The sequence below is a fragment of the Phyllostomus discolor genome, chromosome 14, assembly GCF_004126475.2.
Source record: "Phyllostomus discolor isolate MPI-MPIP mPhyDis1 chromosome 14, mPhyDis1.pri.v3, whole genome shotgun sequence".
Lineage (NCBI taxonomy): Eukaryota > Metazoa > Chordata > Mammalia > Chiroptera > Phyllostomidae > Phyllostomus > Phyllostomus discolor.
Window position 1 is genome coordinate 12672389 of NC_040916.2, and position 14796 is coordinate 12687184.

The 14796-nt window shown below is 41.6% G+C and overlaps 1 protein-coding gene across 1 annotated transcript in view; it reads left to right on the forward strand.

The window, feature by feature from the left end:
* The first annotated feature begins 12327 nt into the window (after window positions 1-12327).
* CENPF (centromere protein F) overlaps window positions 12328-14796 on the forward strand; it is a 50525-nt gene continuing 48056 nt past the window's right edge. The window contains 2 exon segments of the mRNA XM_036015838.1: window positions 12328-12587; window positions 14180-14376. Coding sequence (XP_035871731.1) covers window positions 12426-12587; window positions 14180-14376 — 359 coding nt within the window. The 5' untranslated portion in view covers window positions 12328-12425.

The window sequence follows — 14796 nt, forward strand, 5'->3', positions numbered from 1 at the left end:
TGGAGCTAGGAGGTTCTTGGGTTTGATACCTACAGCCCTGCACGGTGCTACCTCTTAGTTTTCAGAAAGTCGCAGGAATCGGGATGACAAGGAACACACTCTTTAACTGCTGTGATCAGCAGTTTGTCTTTGTACATCCTGAACACATATCCTAACATTTTTTATTTTTGCACGAAATAATGCCTTTTATGTTTGTAACTAAAAATCCTATGTAGCTCTGAAAAGTGTTATCTGTTTGGTTAATAGTCAAGTGTTCCGGTTTCCTGGTTCCAGGATTCCAGGATCTCAAAAGCAAATTGTCCTGGAAGGGAAAACATAAGGGGTAACCAGGCTAGCAGATACTAAACAAGAGAGAAAAGCTAGGTCCCTTCAATGGCTCCTCCTTCTCCAACTTCCAAGAGATAGAGGAGATAGGAATTCAGTTTTCCTCAGTTCCGTTGTAGGTCATTTGCACTTCACCTCATCTACTGAGCTGGTGGGTGAGGCAAAAAAGGGAAATGGTTATTCTCCAACCAAAGGGAAATGGTTTTTTCTCCCTTCCTTTCCTGATGACTTTCTTTCCACAGATAGCTGGGAGGGTACAGTTCGATGAGTTTCCACTACATGGAAGTCCTTTGATCTGTCATTCACAAGTTCTACCTGTATTTATGGAATATTTACTATGCACTGGGCATTGAACCTGGCATTAGCGTTCAGGACCCAATTTGCTGGTGGATACACAGAGAACTGGATTCCTGTGAAGTCAGGCGAGCCCCAGATGCTGTTGAAATATTGCATCTACTTTCAAAATCAAAAGTTTTGGGTTTGGGAGTGTGAAGAAGCAGAAATCAGGACTCCCCGGGGCAAGAGGGGAAGGACGTGAACCAGCATAAGTTATCTGTCTAGGGTTTCTCCGGCCAAAGAAGGGAGGACTGGAAGGTAAGGGAGTCACAAAAGTTGCGGTCTACGTATTTTGTGACGACTGAAGGTAAAGAGTACCTTTTCTGAACCCTAGCTGGTGTAGCTCAGTGGATTGAGCGCAGGCTGCGAACCAAAGTGTTGCAGGTTCGATTCCCAATCAGGGTACATGCCTGGGTTTCAGGCCATGACCCCCAGCAACCGCACATTGATGTTTCTCTCTCTCTCTCTCTCTCTCTCTCTTTCTCCCTCCCTTCCCTCTCTAAAAATAAAAAAAAGCACCTTTTCTGAAACCACAGCTGAACTGTCAGTATTTGCAATTTCCCTTCTCCACGTGCCAATAGGTCTTATCTAAACACGCTGGGATCTGGATTCCTAGTGTAGAGATGTAGGGAGACCATCAGTCTCAGCTTGTCTGAGACTGTCACGGTTCTTGCATTGAAAGTCCCACATCCTGGGAAGACCCTCACTCCTGGGCAATGGTCACACTGGTCGTTCTAACTGTGTCCTGAAATTCAATCCCCTCAGCCTATGCATTTGACTTAAAACCAACGGAGAGTTTTAAAATGCTACATTTTCAGGACTTTTTTCAATGTCCTATATCTTAAAATAACAAAATATTCTAAAACTATTCTCACCAATTTAGTGCAGGAATGATTTAATTGGTTCTCAGTTTTGGGCTTAAACAGAGTGACTATAAAATTGAGCTGCAAAATGAAGATACTTCTGAGAATAATAGAAAGGACCACAATTATTTAAAAATTATCATTTTTAACATATTTACTTATTGACCAACAAATTGATTTTTACAATATCATTGGAGCTATGAAATATTTCCATTAAAAAGCATTTTCCAAAAGAGTTCTTTCTTAGAAATGTGTACGTGGAAGCAAAGTTTTGAAACATATTTATATTGATTATCTGAACATTAAAAATAATATAAGCAGAATAACTGTTGTTGGTATAGATGACTATACCTCACTCATTTTTTTAGCTTTATATTGGCTAGTGCTCTGTTACTGAGATATTTCTGAAGAATGTATTTTTTTCAATATGGTCTTATTATATATATATATTTTTCATAAATTTACCACAATATTTTCCCCTTGACTCTGCTCTGTAGCCCACAATATTTTCAATGGAGAAATTACACTTTAGGTGGTGAGACTCATGGTAAGCTCAGAACAAATTCTGGTCAATGGAGGTGATTCTCAATTCTATTCTTTGTACATTGAAAAGTGTAAATATTTCAGCTAAGAGATTTTCACAGATGCCTCCATTCAGAGTAAACTTTTTAGACAAATACATTTATAAGACAAAACTTGCCTGTAAGTTGTTTCTATTCTTTAAAATATTTTGTATAATTTAGACGCTTCAAAATTGTTAGCTTTTGCAGCTTTAGTCCGTCTGGGGACAGAATATACATTTATGAATTGAAAACGAGGTGGTTCATCAAAAGATTATCCCACAAGTCAGGATATTCCTTGGTACAATAATAGAATTTCATAATCAAATCTCATAAATTTATTAAGTTCTCAATGTTTAATTTGTTCAGTTATTTCCCTGCTTTTATAGGATAAATTTCTAATCCCCCCAATTCCAAATTTTGTTTTTATTAACTGCAATTCTATGAAAGCATCATAGAACATTTAAGCTCTATAGATTTAGCAAGCAATTTACTGAGAAGAGTTAGAATGTATGTAGAATTTGATCCTCATATGAAAACATAATTTTATCTTCAATGTTAATCTTTTAAACTGAATTTATGATACCATTTACAAGAATGTCAGATGAACTAGTTTTTAACTTGGAGTCTTTGAATGTTATGAAAAATGGAACAATGATTGGAATTAATTTTTCATTTGCAGCATCTGTTGACACATCAAAAAGGAGTCAGTTAGCTGTCTGCAGAGTTCTCCTGTTAATTAAACCAAACATGTTAACAGCTACTGCTTTTGTATTTCATACCTGTTCATGAAAGTCTTAAAATGATGTCTAAGATTTAAAGTAAATTCTGTGGCCTCTGTGCTATATCTATGATGTGTGGTTTTCATTACAACGGGTCCCATGGTAAATGGTAAATGTTGGCAATGATTTTAGGTACATTATGTATTCACCATCAACTTTACTGAGAAATTAAAATTGTGTACTTCATTTTTCACTAAATATGCAGTTTTGTTTTGTTCTGTTCTGTTTCAGTTCTTGAGCTAATTGCTTCTGAGAGGGTTCACTGCAAAATCTTTTTTAAAATTTAATCTTTATTATTTCTTTTGCATTACCATTTAGTCCCCCTATACCTTCCTCCCCGCGGCAATCACCACACTGTTGTCCATAGCCATGAGTCCTTTCTCCTTTTTGCTCATTCCCTCCACCCACTAAGCTCCCCACGCCCCACCAACTGTCATCTGCCCTCCATCTCTGAGTCTGTCTCTGTTTTCCTTATTAGGTCAGTGTGTTCATTAGATTCCACATTGGAGTGCAATCATATGGTGTTTGTCTTTCTCCGATTGGCTTATTTCATGTAGCATAATGTTCTCCAGGTCCATCCATACTGTCAAAAAGGGTACAATGTCCTTCTTTTTTACGGCAAAGTAGTATGCCATTGTGTAAACATCCCATATTTTTTTCTCCACTCATCTACTGATGGACACTTGGGCTGCTTCCATATCTTGGAGGTTGTAAATAACACTGCAATGAATATAGGGGTGCTTATGTTCTTTCAAATTAGTGTTTTGGGTTCCTGCAAATATATTCCCAGGAGTGGGATTGCTGGGTCAAAAGGTAGATTCCATTTTTAATTTTTGAGTTATCTCCATACTGTTTTCCACTGTGGCTGCACCAGTCTGCATTCCCACCAACAGTGCACAAGGGTTCCCCTTTCTCCACATCCTCACCAGCACTTGTTGTTTGTTGATTTATTGTTGATGGCCATTCTGACAGGTGTGAGGCGATATCTCATTGTGGATTTAATTTGCATTTCTCTGATGATTAGCGACATTGAGCATCTTTTCATATGTCTATTGGCCATCTGTATGTCCTCTTTGGAGAAGTTTGTATTCAGGTCTTTTGCCCATTTTTGAATTGGGTTGTTTGTTTTTCTGGTGTTGACTTTTGTAAGTACTTCATAAATTTTGCATATTAACCCCTTATCAGATGTATGGGCGAATATGTTCTCCCATTCCGGGGTTGTCTTTTTATTTTGTTGATGTTTTCCTTTGCTGTGCAAAACCTTTTTAGTTTGATGTAGCAAATTCTTTAAGAAGATGATACAATAATAAGTGATAAAGTAAATAAATAGTAGAATTTATAGTATCTAGTATATAAGAAAAGTATTTTAGCAGGAACATTGGGGCCACTCTGTCTATATAAGCTCTGGGGCAGGCATGCTGAATGCCCACTTCCCACGTTTACTTCACATTCACCACACTTGTTACTTCCCACCTCTCACTGTGGTCTCACTGACTGGCATGCCTACAGCCCAATGGCCAATGGCAAGGCCCCCGGTCAGGACTGAGGCACAACTGACTCTTACCCCACAGGACCACTAGGGGCAGCAGTTGACAAACACTTCTCCCACTTCTCTTGGGACCAGACGTTAGTGGTCCAAATGCACCTGTATGCAGCCACACTTTATCAGCCGGTCTCCTGTATGCTCTCCTTAAAGTGGAGGAGTTTGCTTCCTGTGTCAAGAAAGGTTTTGAAATAGTGAGAGCACTTATCATTGATTTAACCACTTGTTTCACGTCTCCGCTTACTGTAGCAGGATCTCACCCACGACTAGAGAAGACCATGGCAGAAGGTGGAAGTACAAAGTGATCTACCAAGCCCATCTTAGACTATTTTAATACAACTATTGGTAATAATGTTCTGTTAAAAGCAGCAGCAGCAACAACAACAACAACTCTGGGAAATATTAAATCCGATGATACCAGGACAACAGAAGTAAGCCGGGAAGTATATTCTCCTTATCAGTGGGCACAGGAGGGCTTCACCAATGGATTTCTGCACTCCCCCCAACCCTTTAAATCAGGACTAGGCACAGACTCAACATTTTCACTGTAGAAAATCTTTCTGCAATATTCTTAGGGACACACAAGTTTTATTCCTGCTTTAGGGAATTTTTTCAGCTTTCATCCCACAGTGTGAAATACTTAATCACAGAGGTTGGGAGAATCATTCACTTCACTTCATGATTAGCTTGACCCCTGGAACAAAAAACTATTACTGAAAATGAGCTGGAGGCCAGTTGAACTCAGTCATGTCGTAATAATGCTGTCGTCTCAGGGAGCAAGTATGTCTTGCAAATTGGGAAATTAATTGTGGCTATATATCGTCGTTCTGGAAACTTGGACCCGTGCCAGCCACTTTCTTTTTTTGAGTACTGGGTTTCTAACAACGGGATAGAAAATATCATTAATATTGATTTCAATATTGGGGAAGAAATAATCACCAGGTAAGCATTTTGTTTTCTAAGAAATGCTACTGGAAATTTAAAATTATGTAAATAATTTCACTTTATTCATAAAAATTACTACTGCAAGAATGTATAAGAATATTTTTTGAATTTTTTATAAGACAATTGATTCCAGAATTAGGAGGTTTTATCTGTTTAAATTGTTTTCTTTAATTTGCATTTTTTGTCAGTAACTTGTGTGAATTTTTGGAAATATCTTAATCTCACTGACCTCAGCTACAAAATGAAGATTTTAGTCTAGCAGATGTCCAGTGTTCATTCTCCTTCTCCAAATTCATCTTTATAACTTTCCTGAATGTTTGGAATTTCTTATTGTGTGCATGTTATTATTTTCTTATTTGGTGAATAAGAAAGACTATTTAAGCACTAAGATAGTGGGCCATTATCTTTTCTGTTGTTTTCCCCTACTTTACCCAAGCAAATGTTACTTGAGAAAGAGAGTAAACAAAAATATTAGATACACTGAGGGAAGAGACCCAGGGGCATAGAAAAGAGAATGTAGCAGATCAGGGTGTGTGGGACAGCAGTTACTTCTAAAGGTTTTCCAAGGCATAGGGGACCACCTAGTGGTGGGAACAGAAACAGCTTCTGAAAAGTTTCAGGTCCTTTTTCTTGTGGGTTCCTACCACTGAGTCTGTCCGTGTGGTTGGAATCAATTTACTTAAAACATACCAAGATGTTAAATATTTATTTTTTGTAATCTACTTTACTTAAATCATACCAATATGTTGAATATGTAATACTGACCCCCACACCTTTGTTTCCTAGAAACATCAAAATCCCTTAATATCAAGGATTGTAATATCAAGGGTTTGTAATTCTTGTCCCAAGGAGTGTGTGAACTTCATGTTTTTTTCAGTTGGAAGACGTCCAGACATGCACAGAACAAGACTGAAAGCATGACCCTTGTCTAGCAGAGACTCGTAATGTAAAACCACCAGTACCAGGCAACACCATTATAATTATACTTCTAATGTCACAGATGAGCTAGCTGAGGCTCCATCTACAGAACAGAAGCTTTTGACACATTTGGGAGACCAAGCTGTATTTTTCACCTTGCTGAAAATAAAAACTCCTGTGTGTATGACACCTGATTAGTTTGAGCTCTCATCAAGCAGAAATGAGATAATGATGGATGGAAGTTAATCTGGGTGATGATTCCAGGAAGCCAAGTGGGGAGAAGGGACAGTGAGACAGGGAGGGAGGAAAAGCCAGTAGAAGCACGCGATTTCACAGTTGTTGCAGTAGGGGCCAGGGGTTTGAATCTTCCTGGATCTCTCAGGATCACCTCCATGAAACATGCAACCCGAGGCACACATTTATCCACTAGTTCTGGACCACATTCACTGAATATTGGCCCTGGAAGATCTCATTGTCTTCACAGGTCCTGGCTGTTCTTGTGTACTGGCTTAGCAGGCTCCCTCAGCTTCAGAGGAAGTCCTAGAAGGGAGAACTGGAGTGATCCATGGCTTGTACTTGAGGTGGAAGAAATCTGAGCCCACACAGAAGTATCTACCTACCACAGCTGTGGCTGCAGTCAAGGTGGGCCAAGGGGAAGTCAGAGAAGAACTTGCTAAACACCACACCTTACCCTGCTCAGAACCACCTGTCCTCCTATTAAGTGCATTGTCATTGTACCTTCAACCTGGTGGCCACAATCTCTGATAAAGGACTTTGAACAGGAGAGGAGTGGAATAAGAAGCTCTGGTCCCTGCTGTGACAACTGGCCCTGAAGCTCTGACTCATACTCATCGACTCTCTGCTCCCCACTCTTTCCAGATTCCCTCATCCTTGCCCAGTATCAGCTGGTCTAATTTATTTGCCTGGTGCTGGAACTAAAGAGCACTGACTCATAGGCAGAAAGTAGACATGGTGGATGGGCAGTCCAGAGAGAGTAGACTGGCTCAATGAGGCAGTGACTTGAAAGGGAAGGGCAGGAAGCCAAAATAGACTCTCAAAAGACATCTACATTGGGCTGGATAGGACTCACCCCCTTCAGTCCCTAAAAGAAAACAACGAAACAAAAACCTGGGGGAAAATAGAGACGGGGGAGGGTACCATACAATCGAAGTGCAGAAATACCACAGAAGTCTCTGGAGCAGTGTCCATCACATGATTCTCGTGTTCAAGGCGTGAATGTATTTCTTCCCTGCCTCGTATAGAGCATGACACAAGTCTTGGCTCGAGTGGCTACAACTGCTAAACAAATGAATGCATGATAGTAAATGTGAATGTCTCATTCAAAGCTTGAAAATTCTCTAGTACACGTCTTTCTCTTTCTGTTTTCCTCAGGCAGCTAATAAGTACTTGAGTAATTCCCCTGGGAAGCAATGGGGTTGTAACTGGTGTTGGAGACACAGTTTGGTTCAAATCCCAGAATGACCGACCACATACTAGACTGACCATGACAGTTAACAATAAAAGTCCTTTTCCCCTACCTGCTCCATCTCCTTGTCTTGGGAATTCAAGTATAGTGGAGAACAAGGCTTTCCTCCAGGTGTTGGCTTTACCTCCCAACGTGGTCTTATTTTTAAATTACTATGTGCAAAGTATAGGGAGTTACTAATTCACAAGGATGAATTAAAACAGGTTTTACTCTACAGGAATGTTTGAGCATGGTGGCGGAGCCAGGCATAGATATCAAACTAACCTGTAAGCATTCTATTTATAAGACATAATTGTTTCTAAGAGGTGGGTAAGAATAGGGAGGTTTTCTGAAGGAAGTGCATTTGAACTGGACTCTGAAAGCAGAATTTCAGTGAGAGGCAAGGAACAGTTCGGGTCGTATAACAGTCTAAGGAGAGGTTTACACAAAGTTGGGAAACTATTGAAAAATAACATCATTAGAGATCTAATAATGTAACAATTCCTTGTTTTGCTCCTGCCTTTAGAAGCTTCTTTCAAGTTGAGTAAGGAAACAAGCACACAGACACACACAAAACAATACTCTTCAAAAGAGGAGAGATGACATTGTTTTGGAGATTCTTCTGGCTACAAAGTCCTCCTGTGGAATCCCAGCTAACAAGTGCCCCGAATCACTCGTTCGAATTTGATTAATAGGGGGCCTTAGCAACAGCAGAGGGGGCGGGGTTCAAAAGAGGAAAGAAAAGAAAATGATCAATAAGAAGACAGTACTTAAGAGGTCCTGCATATTCATCCTGCATATTCAATATCATGCAGGTTCAATATCATATAGGTTCAACATCAAATTACATAGCTTCTATGTGCCCTAGTTAACTTTTAAATAAAATAAGACTTACGTGAAATAATTATTAAGAATGACCCTGGATGAGGAATGCATGGCAAGCAGAGCACCAAGTATCTATGCCCTAAATTGTATATTTCATAAATCAGTGGAAATGTATGCGCAGTATTAAGTGTTTTCACCAGAGAGCACTCTCTCACTGGCTGCAAGCACTAGACCACACCCTCCTAAAGAGAGGCCCCGCTGCCCCAGTTTTTGCGGAAAAAGCAGTTCAAAACTTCCTGCAACAAAAGCACATAGTCTCCGCCCCCGCCCCACCCCACAACAAAAAAATCATTGATGTTGAGCGTGAGCACCTCGTGGTAAGGGCTCGATTTTTAATTTCATTTGAAATGACCAATCAAAGGCCGCAGCGCCAGTGCGCGGAAGCGGATTGGCCCACCGTTGCTTATAGCAACCACGAAAGGTTTGCCGGCCGCTCCGGTCATGAGCAGAAACCGGCGCGAGGGAAACGGGTGGCGGCCGCGGATAGTTTGAGTTAGGAAAGGGGCTCCGAGTCTCGGAGGCTGCACCGGAATCCGAACCTTTGAGGAGTGTGTTTCTTTTTGGGCCGGCAAGGTGAGCGTCCTGCGTGGGTCCCGCCACGGCGGCGGGCGTGGGGGAGGCGCTGGCTTTGGGCCGGAGGATACTGGCAGGGGATGCCTGTGGCAGTGCGGCTCCCTGACCGCCCCTCCTACCTGACCCGACTGTAGAATCCGGTCCAGGTAAAGCTGTGCTACCGCTAGTGTCCCGAGACCATGCTGGGTCATGAACTCGCACTTTGGGGATCGGTTTCCAAGTTTGTAAGGTCAAAGAACTGGAGATCAGCCGCTCTTTCCCGTAACAGGAACCAGTGGCTCCTATGGATGTGTGGACCTGGGTCCTTTGGTGCTTGGCGGAGCTGCCAGCTTGGATTTTGGTCTAGGCGGCGGCGGGTTGGTGTGCTTATTGTTAGTCTCGAGAGCATTTCTCTGTTGCCTTTCCTTTTATTTATTTGGACGGACCTGTGCGCCTGCGTCTGTTCTATTATGAGGACCCAGGAACAGACGAGCCGAGTCCTATCCTTGAGCGTGTTCTAGAGGAGCGGGCAGGTTTCATGCTCAGGCTCAGCCTTGGCACTCTAGGCAGCAACGCGGGTTTCTCGGCGGAGGTGGGGGATTCTGATGAATAGAAAGCCTGAAAACCGGCTGGCAGTGCTGGGGGGGGGGGGGGGGCGTGGTCAGACGAGTCACACCTCACACAAGAGATTCCTTGGGCACTTTACAGGGTTGGGTGATTCCGACCTGTTCTCCCTGTATCTGGGATAGAAAGAGCATTTTATGGAAAGGACAAAAGTCCTGTAAATCCTCTTTGGGGGAACCTTAACCTCCAGGGCTTTACTTCACCACGCCCCCGTGCCCCGCCCCATCCTGTGTCCCTTTACATCTTACTTTTTAGGTTTATATATTTTTTGGCTCTTTTTTCCCCAGTGGCTCCATACAGATTCTTGATGCCTTAATCAGTCGAAGTTTGTTCTAATCAAAATTAGTTTGGGTCGAGTAATTGCTTTAACCACTTCTTTATAGCTGTATTTTAGGTTGTGAAATGGAAAAGCATCCAACTTGCCAGCCTTCCTTGACAATTTCATAAGCTCATCTTTGTGTCTGTCTAAATCGCTCCTTTTTATATTATGTTGGCTGTCGTGTCTTGATGTAATAATTTCAGTGACCGGCAGAATTCTTGCAGTCAGTTCCACTGTGTGCCTCTGGGGTGCATACAGTCATCCCTGAATGAGCAAGCTATGGGTAGATTGGAATGGGCAGAGTGGTCTATTGGGACAGTGCAAATTGCCTATTGTAGGCAGAGAGGCTTGAGATGTCCTTCAGGAGTTTTTTGGGGCAAATCAGAGTGGAGTTTAAGATGCTGTGTTCAAAGAACTGATATCTGGGAGCAAAAAAAAAAAAAAAATTAAACCAGCAGAGAAAACACCGCTTTCCAAAGCTTGATATCTGAATTGTTTTCCCAGACCTTTGCTTCTCTCTTTCTCTCTTTTTTAAAGATTTTGTTTATCTACTTTTAAAGAGAGGGGAAGGGGAGGCAGAGAGGGAAAGAAATGTCACTGTGTGAGAAATAACATCGGTTGGCTGCCTCTCACACACACCTCGACGGGAGACCTGGCCCACAGTTGGGCATGTGCCCCAACCAGGAATTGAACCAGCAACCCTTCAGTTTGCAGGCCGGTGCTCAATCCACTGAACCACACCAGCCAGGGCTGCTTCTCTCTCTTAATAATTGAAAATCTTTTTTAATTATTCTTAGTACTTTCATCTACTATTTATTAGTTGTGCTGATAACAAATTTCACTGATGAAGTCAATTGAAACAAACCACTAAAATGGTTGTAGACTTCATTCTCATCCCCATTGCCAAAATAACTGGAAAATGAGTGCTCTTTTTGCACTTAAGTGCAATTGCCTTGCTTCTCTCCCAGCTGATTTAAATGTCCTAAGACGTGGCTGAGAAGGAGGTACCTCACTTGCCTCTTGGTGCCGTAGGTTGAAATAGAGAAATGGGAAAGCGTTCTGAGGCTTTAGGACACAGGTGGCAAACACAAGGCCCACAGGGCAGAATCCGGCCCTCCACCTTGTCTTATCTGGCCTGACACCGTGTTTCTACCTGGTGACAGTGCTGATTTCTCGCTTAACTGTTAAGGAGTAGTTACATTTATACGGTCCTAAAATTACATTCGGCCCTTTGAAGGCAACTGCAAGGCTGATGTGGCCCCCAGTGAAAATGAGTTTGACACCCGTGATTTAGGACGTTGCCACCGTAATTATCACCATTATGAAAATGAGGAAACCAAGGCGCAGAGCCGTTGAATAGCATGCCCGAGCTCACAGGTCCTGTAGGTGACTGAGCTGGGGTTTGAATCACTGAGGTTATGTGCCTGTTTCCTGGTCAATATCTGTGTGGAGCCTGACTTTACTGCATTTTGCAGTGACTTGAGTACTAACTGTAGTGATACAGCTTTGTTCATTCATGCATTGATTCAACACATGAAAGCTACTGGAAGGTGAGGGTGTTCTTGTGTCACGAGACACTGTGAGCAGGAGATGTGACCGGGTGGTGGACCTCCCAGAGGAAGAGCAACCAACAGGCAGTGGGAATTAAGGACGTGAAGAGGGGAAAGAAGAGTATTTACGGAAAGCTTGTGTATTTTATCTGTTTATAGGACTACTTCACCTAACACCTCATGGCCAAATAGTCATATTTTGTATAATGGAAACAAACTGATCCGTAGAGAGCACACAGTCCTCTAAGAAGTCAAAAATGGGAACTAAGACAAACAGAAAGCAAGGGTATGCTGAACTAGCCTGTGACACACTTCCCCATCAGTGTTATTGGTAGTCACCGTTCAGAGGATGGGAAGACAGATGTTATGCATACTTCATTGTGGTTTGAAATAAGGAGTTTTCAAACTTGATGTTAGAAATGGTTCTGTAGACTCTGAGACTTTTTTTTAAGATTTTATTTATTTATTTTTAGGGAGGAAAGGGAGGGAGAGAGAGAGAAATAGAGAGAGATAGAGAGGAAGAGAAAGATCAATGTGCGGTTGCTGGGGGTTATGGCCTGCAACCCAGGAATGTACCCTGGCTGGGAATCGAACCTGGGACACTTTGGTTCCCAGCCCGCGCTCAATCCACTGAGCTACGCCAGCCAGGGCTTGACTCAGACTTTTAAGGGTCCTTCTACTATAGTAAGACTAACAGTCTGCTTATTTTTTTTTTCACTTTATTTACAAATGTTTGAATGACAAATAAAAGAGAGCGAAATGAGCTGGGTGGTGGAAGAATGGAAAGAAGGCCTGCCCACCAGAGCTCTTCAGAAGATTCAAGAACTCGAAGGGCAGCTGGACAAGCTGAAGAAAGAAAGGCAGCAAAGGCAGTTTCAGCTGGAAACTCTGGAGGCCGTGCTGCAAAAGCAGAAACAGAAGGTAGCCGTGAAAAGCTGGGGTTTACAACCGTCCACTCGTTGTTTGTGTGAATTATTTTACCTTGGCCTGTTCAATTTAGAGAAAAATGGATTTGCTATCTTTAGGTGGTCATGATCTGTCTCCTTTTTTGATTCTTTTAAAAAAAATAGCTTTTATTTATTTATTTTTAGAGGGAAGGGAAGGGTGCAAGACAGAGCAGGAGAGAAACATTGTTTTGAGAGATAAACGTAGATTGGTTGTCTCCTGTGTGTGCCCTGACCGGGGCGCAAACCCACCAGCCAGGCGTATACCCTGACCAGGAATTGAACCCTAGACATTTTGCTTTGCAGGACAATGCCCGCCAACTGAACCACAGTGGTCAGGGTCTTTTTTGAGACATTTAATTTCATTTACCTTGTTTTTTCATCCTCTGTCCTCCTTTCTGCTTACCTGCTAGGATTGGAGGGGGACAGCATAGAACACTTTGTGGTCTAAATGGCTGTCACTTTTTGAGAGTGGGCTTTTCACCTTGATGTCCCCAGACCTCATCTCTTCAGGACTAGTAAAGGAAAACTTCAACAGTGCTTCCTTCTTACCATGTCATGGACCAGTATAGTAGTGATACTGTCACTGCTTCTGAAAGGTCTTTGCTAGTGGGGGGGTTTTCCTGTTCATTACACTCACTGGCTTTAGCAGTCCAACTTGAACATAAGCTGCTAAGGAAGATTTACAGAGCTTAATTTTATTTTTATTATTTATTAATTCTTTTTTAAAAATATATTTTATTGATTATGCTATGACAGTTGTCCCATTTCCCCCCTTCACTTCCCCTCTACCCTGCACACCCTCTCCTACCCACATCCCCCCTTTAGTTCATGTCCATGTGTCATAAGTTCTTTAGCTTCCACATTTCCCATGCTATTCCTACCCTCCCCTTGTCTATTTTCTACCTACCATCTATGCTACTTATCCTCTGTACCTTTTTCCCCTCTCCTCCCACTCCCCTGTTGCTAACCCTTCACGTCATCTCTATTTCTGTGGTTCTGTTCCTGTTCTAGTTGATTGCTTAGTTTGCTTTTGTTTTTGTTTTAGGTGTGGTTGTTAATAATTGTGAGTTTGCTGTCATTTTACTGTTCATATTTTTATCTTCTTTTTCTTAAATAAGTCCCTTTAACATTTCATATAATAAGGGCTTGGTGATGATGAACTCCTTTAACCTGACCTTATCTGAGAAGCACTTTATCTGCCCTTCCATTCTAAATGAAAGCTTTGCTGGATGGAGTAATCTTGGATGTAGGTCCTTGCCTTTCATGACTTGGAATACTTCTTTCTATTTCTTAATTCTTGAAAGAATGCTGAAGCCTCTTTTTCTATGATGGGTACCTGTAGGCCTGGGCAAAGATAAACAGTATGTGACTTTGTAGAACTTTTCTCTCTGGACACTTTAAAGTGAGGTCCTGAAAATGCCTGCATTCAGCAGATATATTGATACCTGGGTCGGTACAGCCCTTTCTCAGAAAATCGGTTATCCATGATAAGCTCAGTTTTACAAAGAGTACCTTGTAAATTCACAAAGTAAGAGAAACTCTTTCCTTTTGAACAACCCCCACAAGGTCGAGAATGAAAAAACGGAGGCCACAAACCTAAAGAAGGAGAATCAAGGTTTGATGGAAATATGTGAAAACCTGGAGAAGGCTAAGCAGAAGATTGCTCATGACCTTCAGGTCAAGGAGGCACAAATGAATTTGCAAGAAGGACAGCTGAGTTCAACCAAAAAACAAATAGAGAAATTGGAACAGGAACTGAAGAGGTAATTTTTTGAATGGTGTTTATATAGATACCTGTGTGTATATTCATCGGATACTTTTATCTTTTTCTTTAATGATGTAATTATACATTGCAATATTTTTTTTTCTAGTGGAAAAAACAATGATCTAAGGAAAATTGATTCTGACATACTTGAGTCCTTTCAGTGCATAACTCAGTGCAATAGAAATTTGTTGAATGGTTGCTCACTTCATTCTGTCTGTGTTCATTAAGTTTCATGAACCAGCACTGCGCTACTGTGTGATATCATACAAAATAATACCAAAACTGTCCTCAATCCTGTGAAGGTTGGACACCAGGGAGGAATTTCTAGTGGGACCCATCTATACAGCTGTATGATTTATTTTTCTTTAACATTTGGGGTATGAATGCTGAGAAGGTGGACAGGAGGGTTGATTTAGGA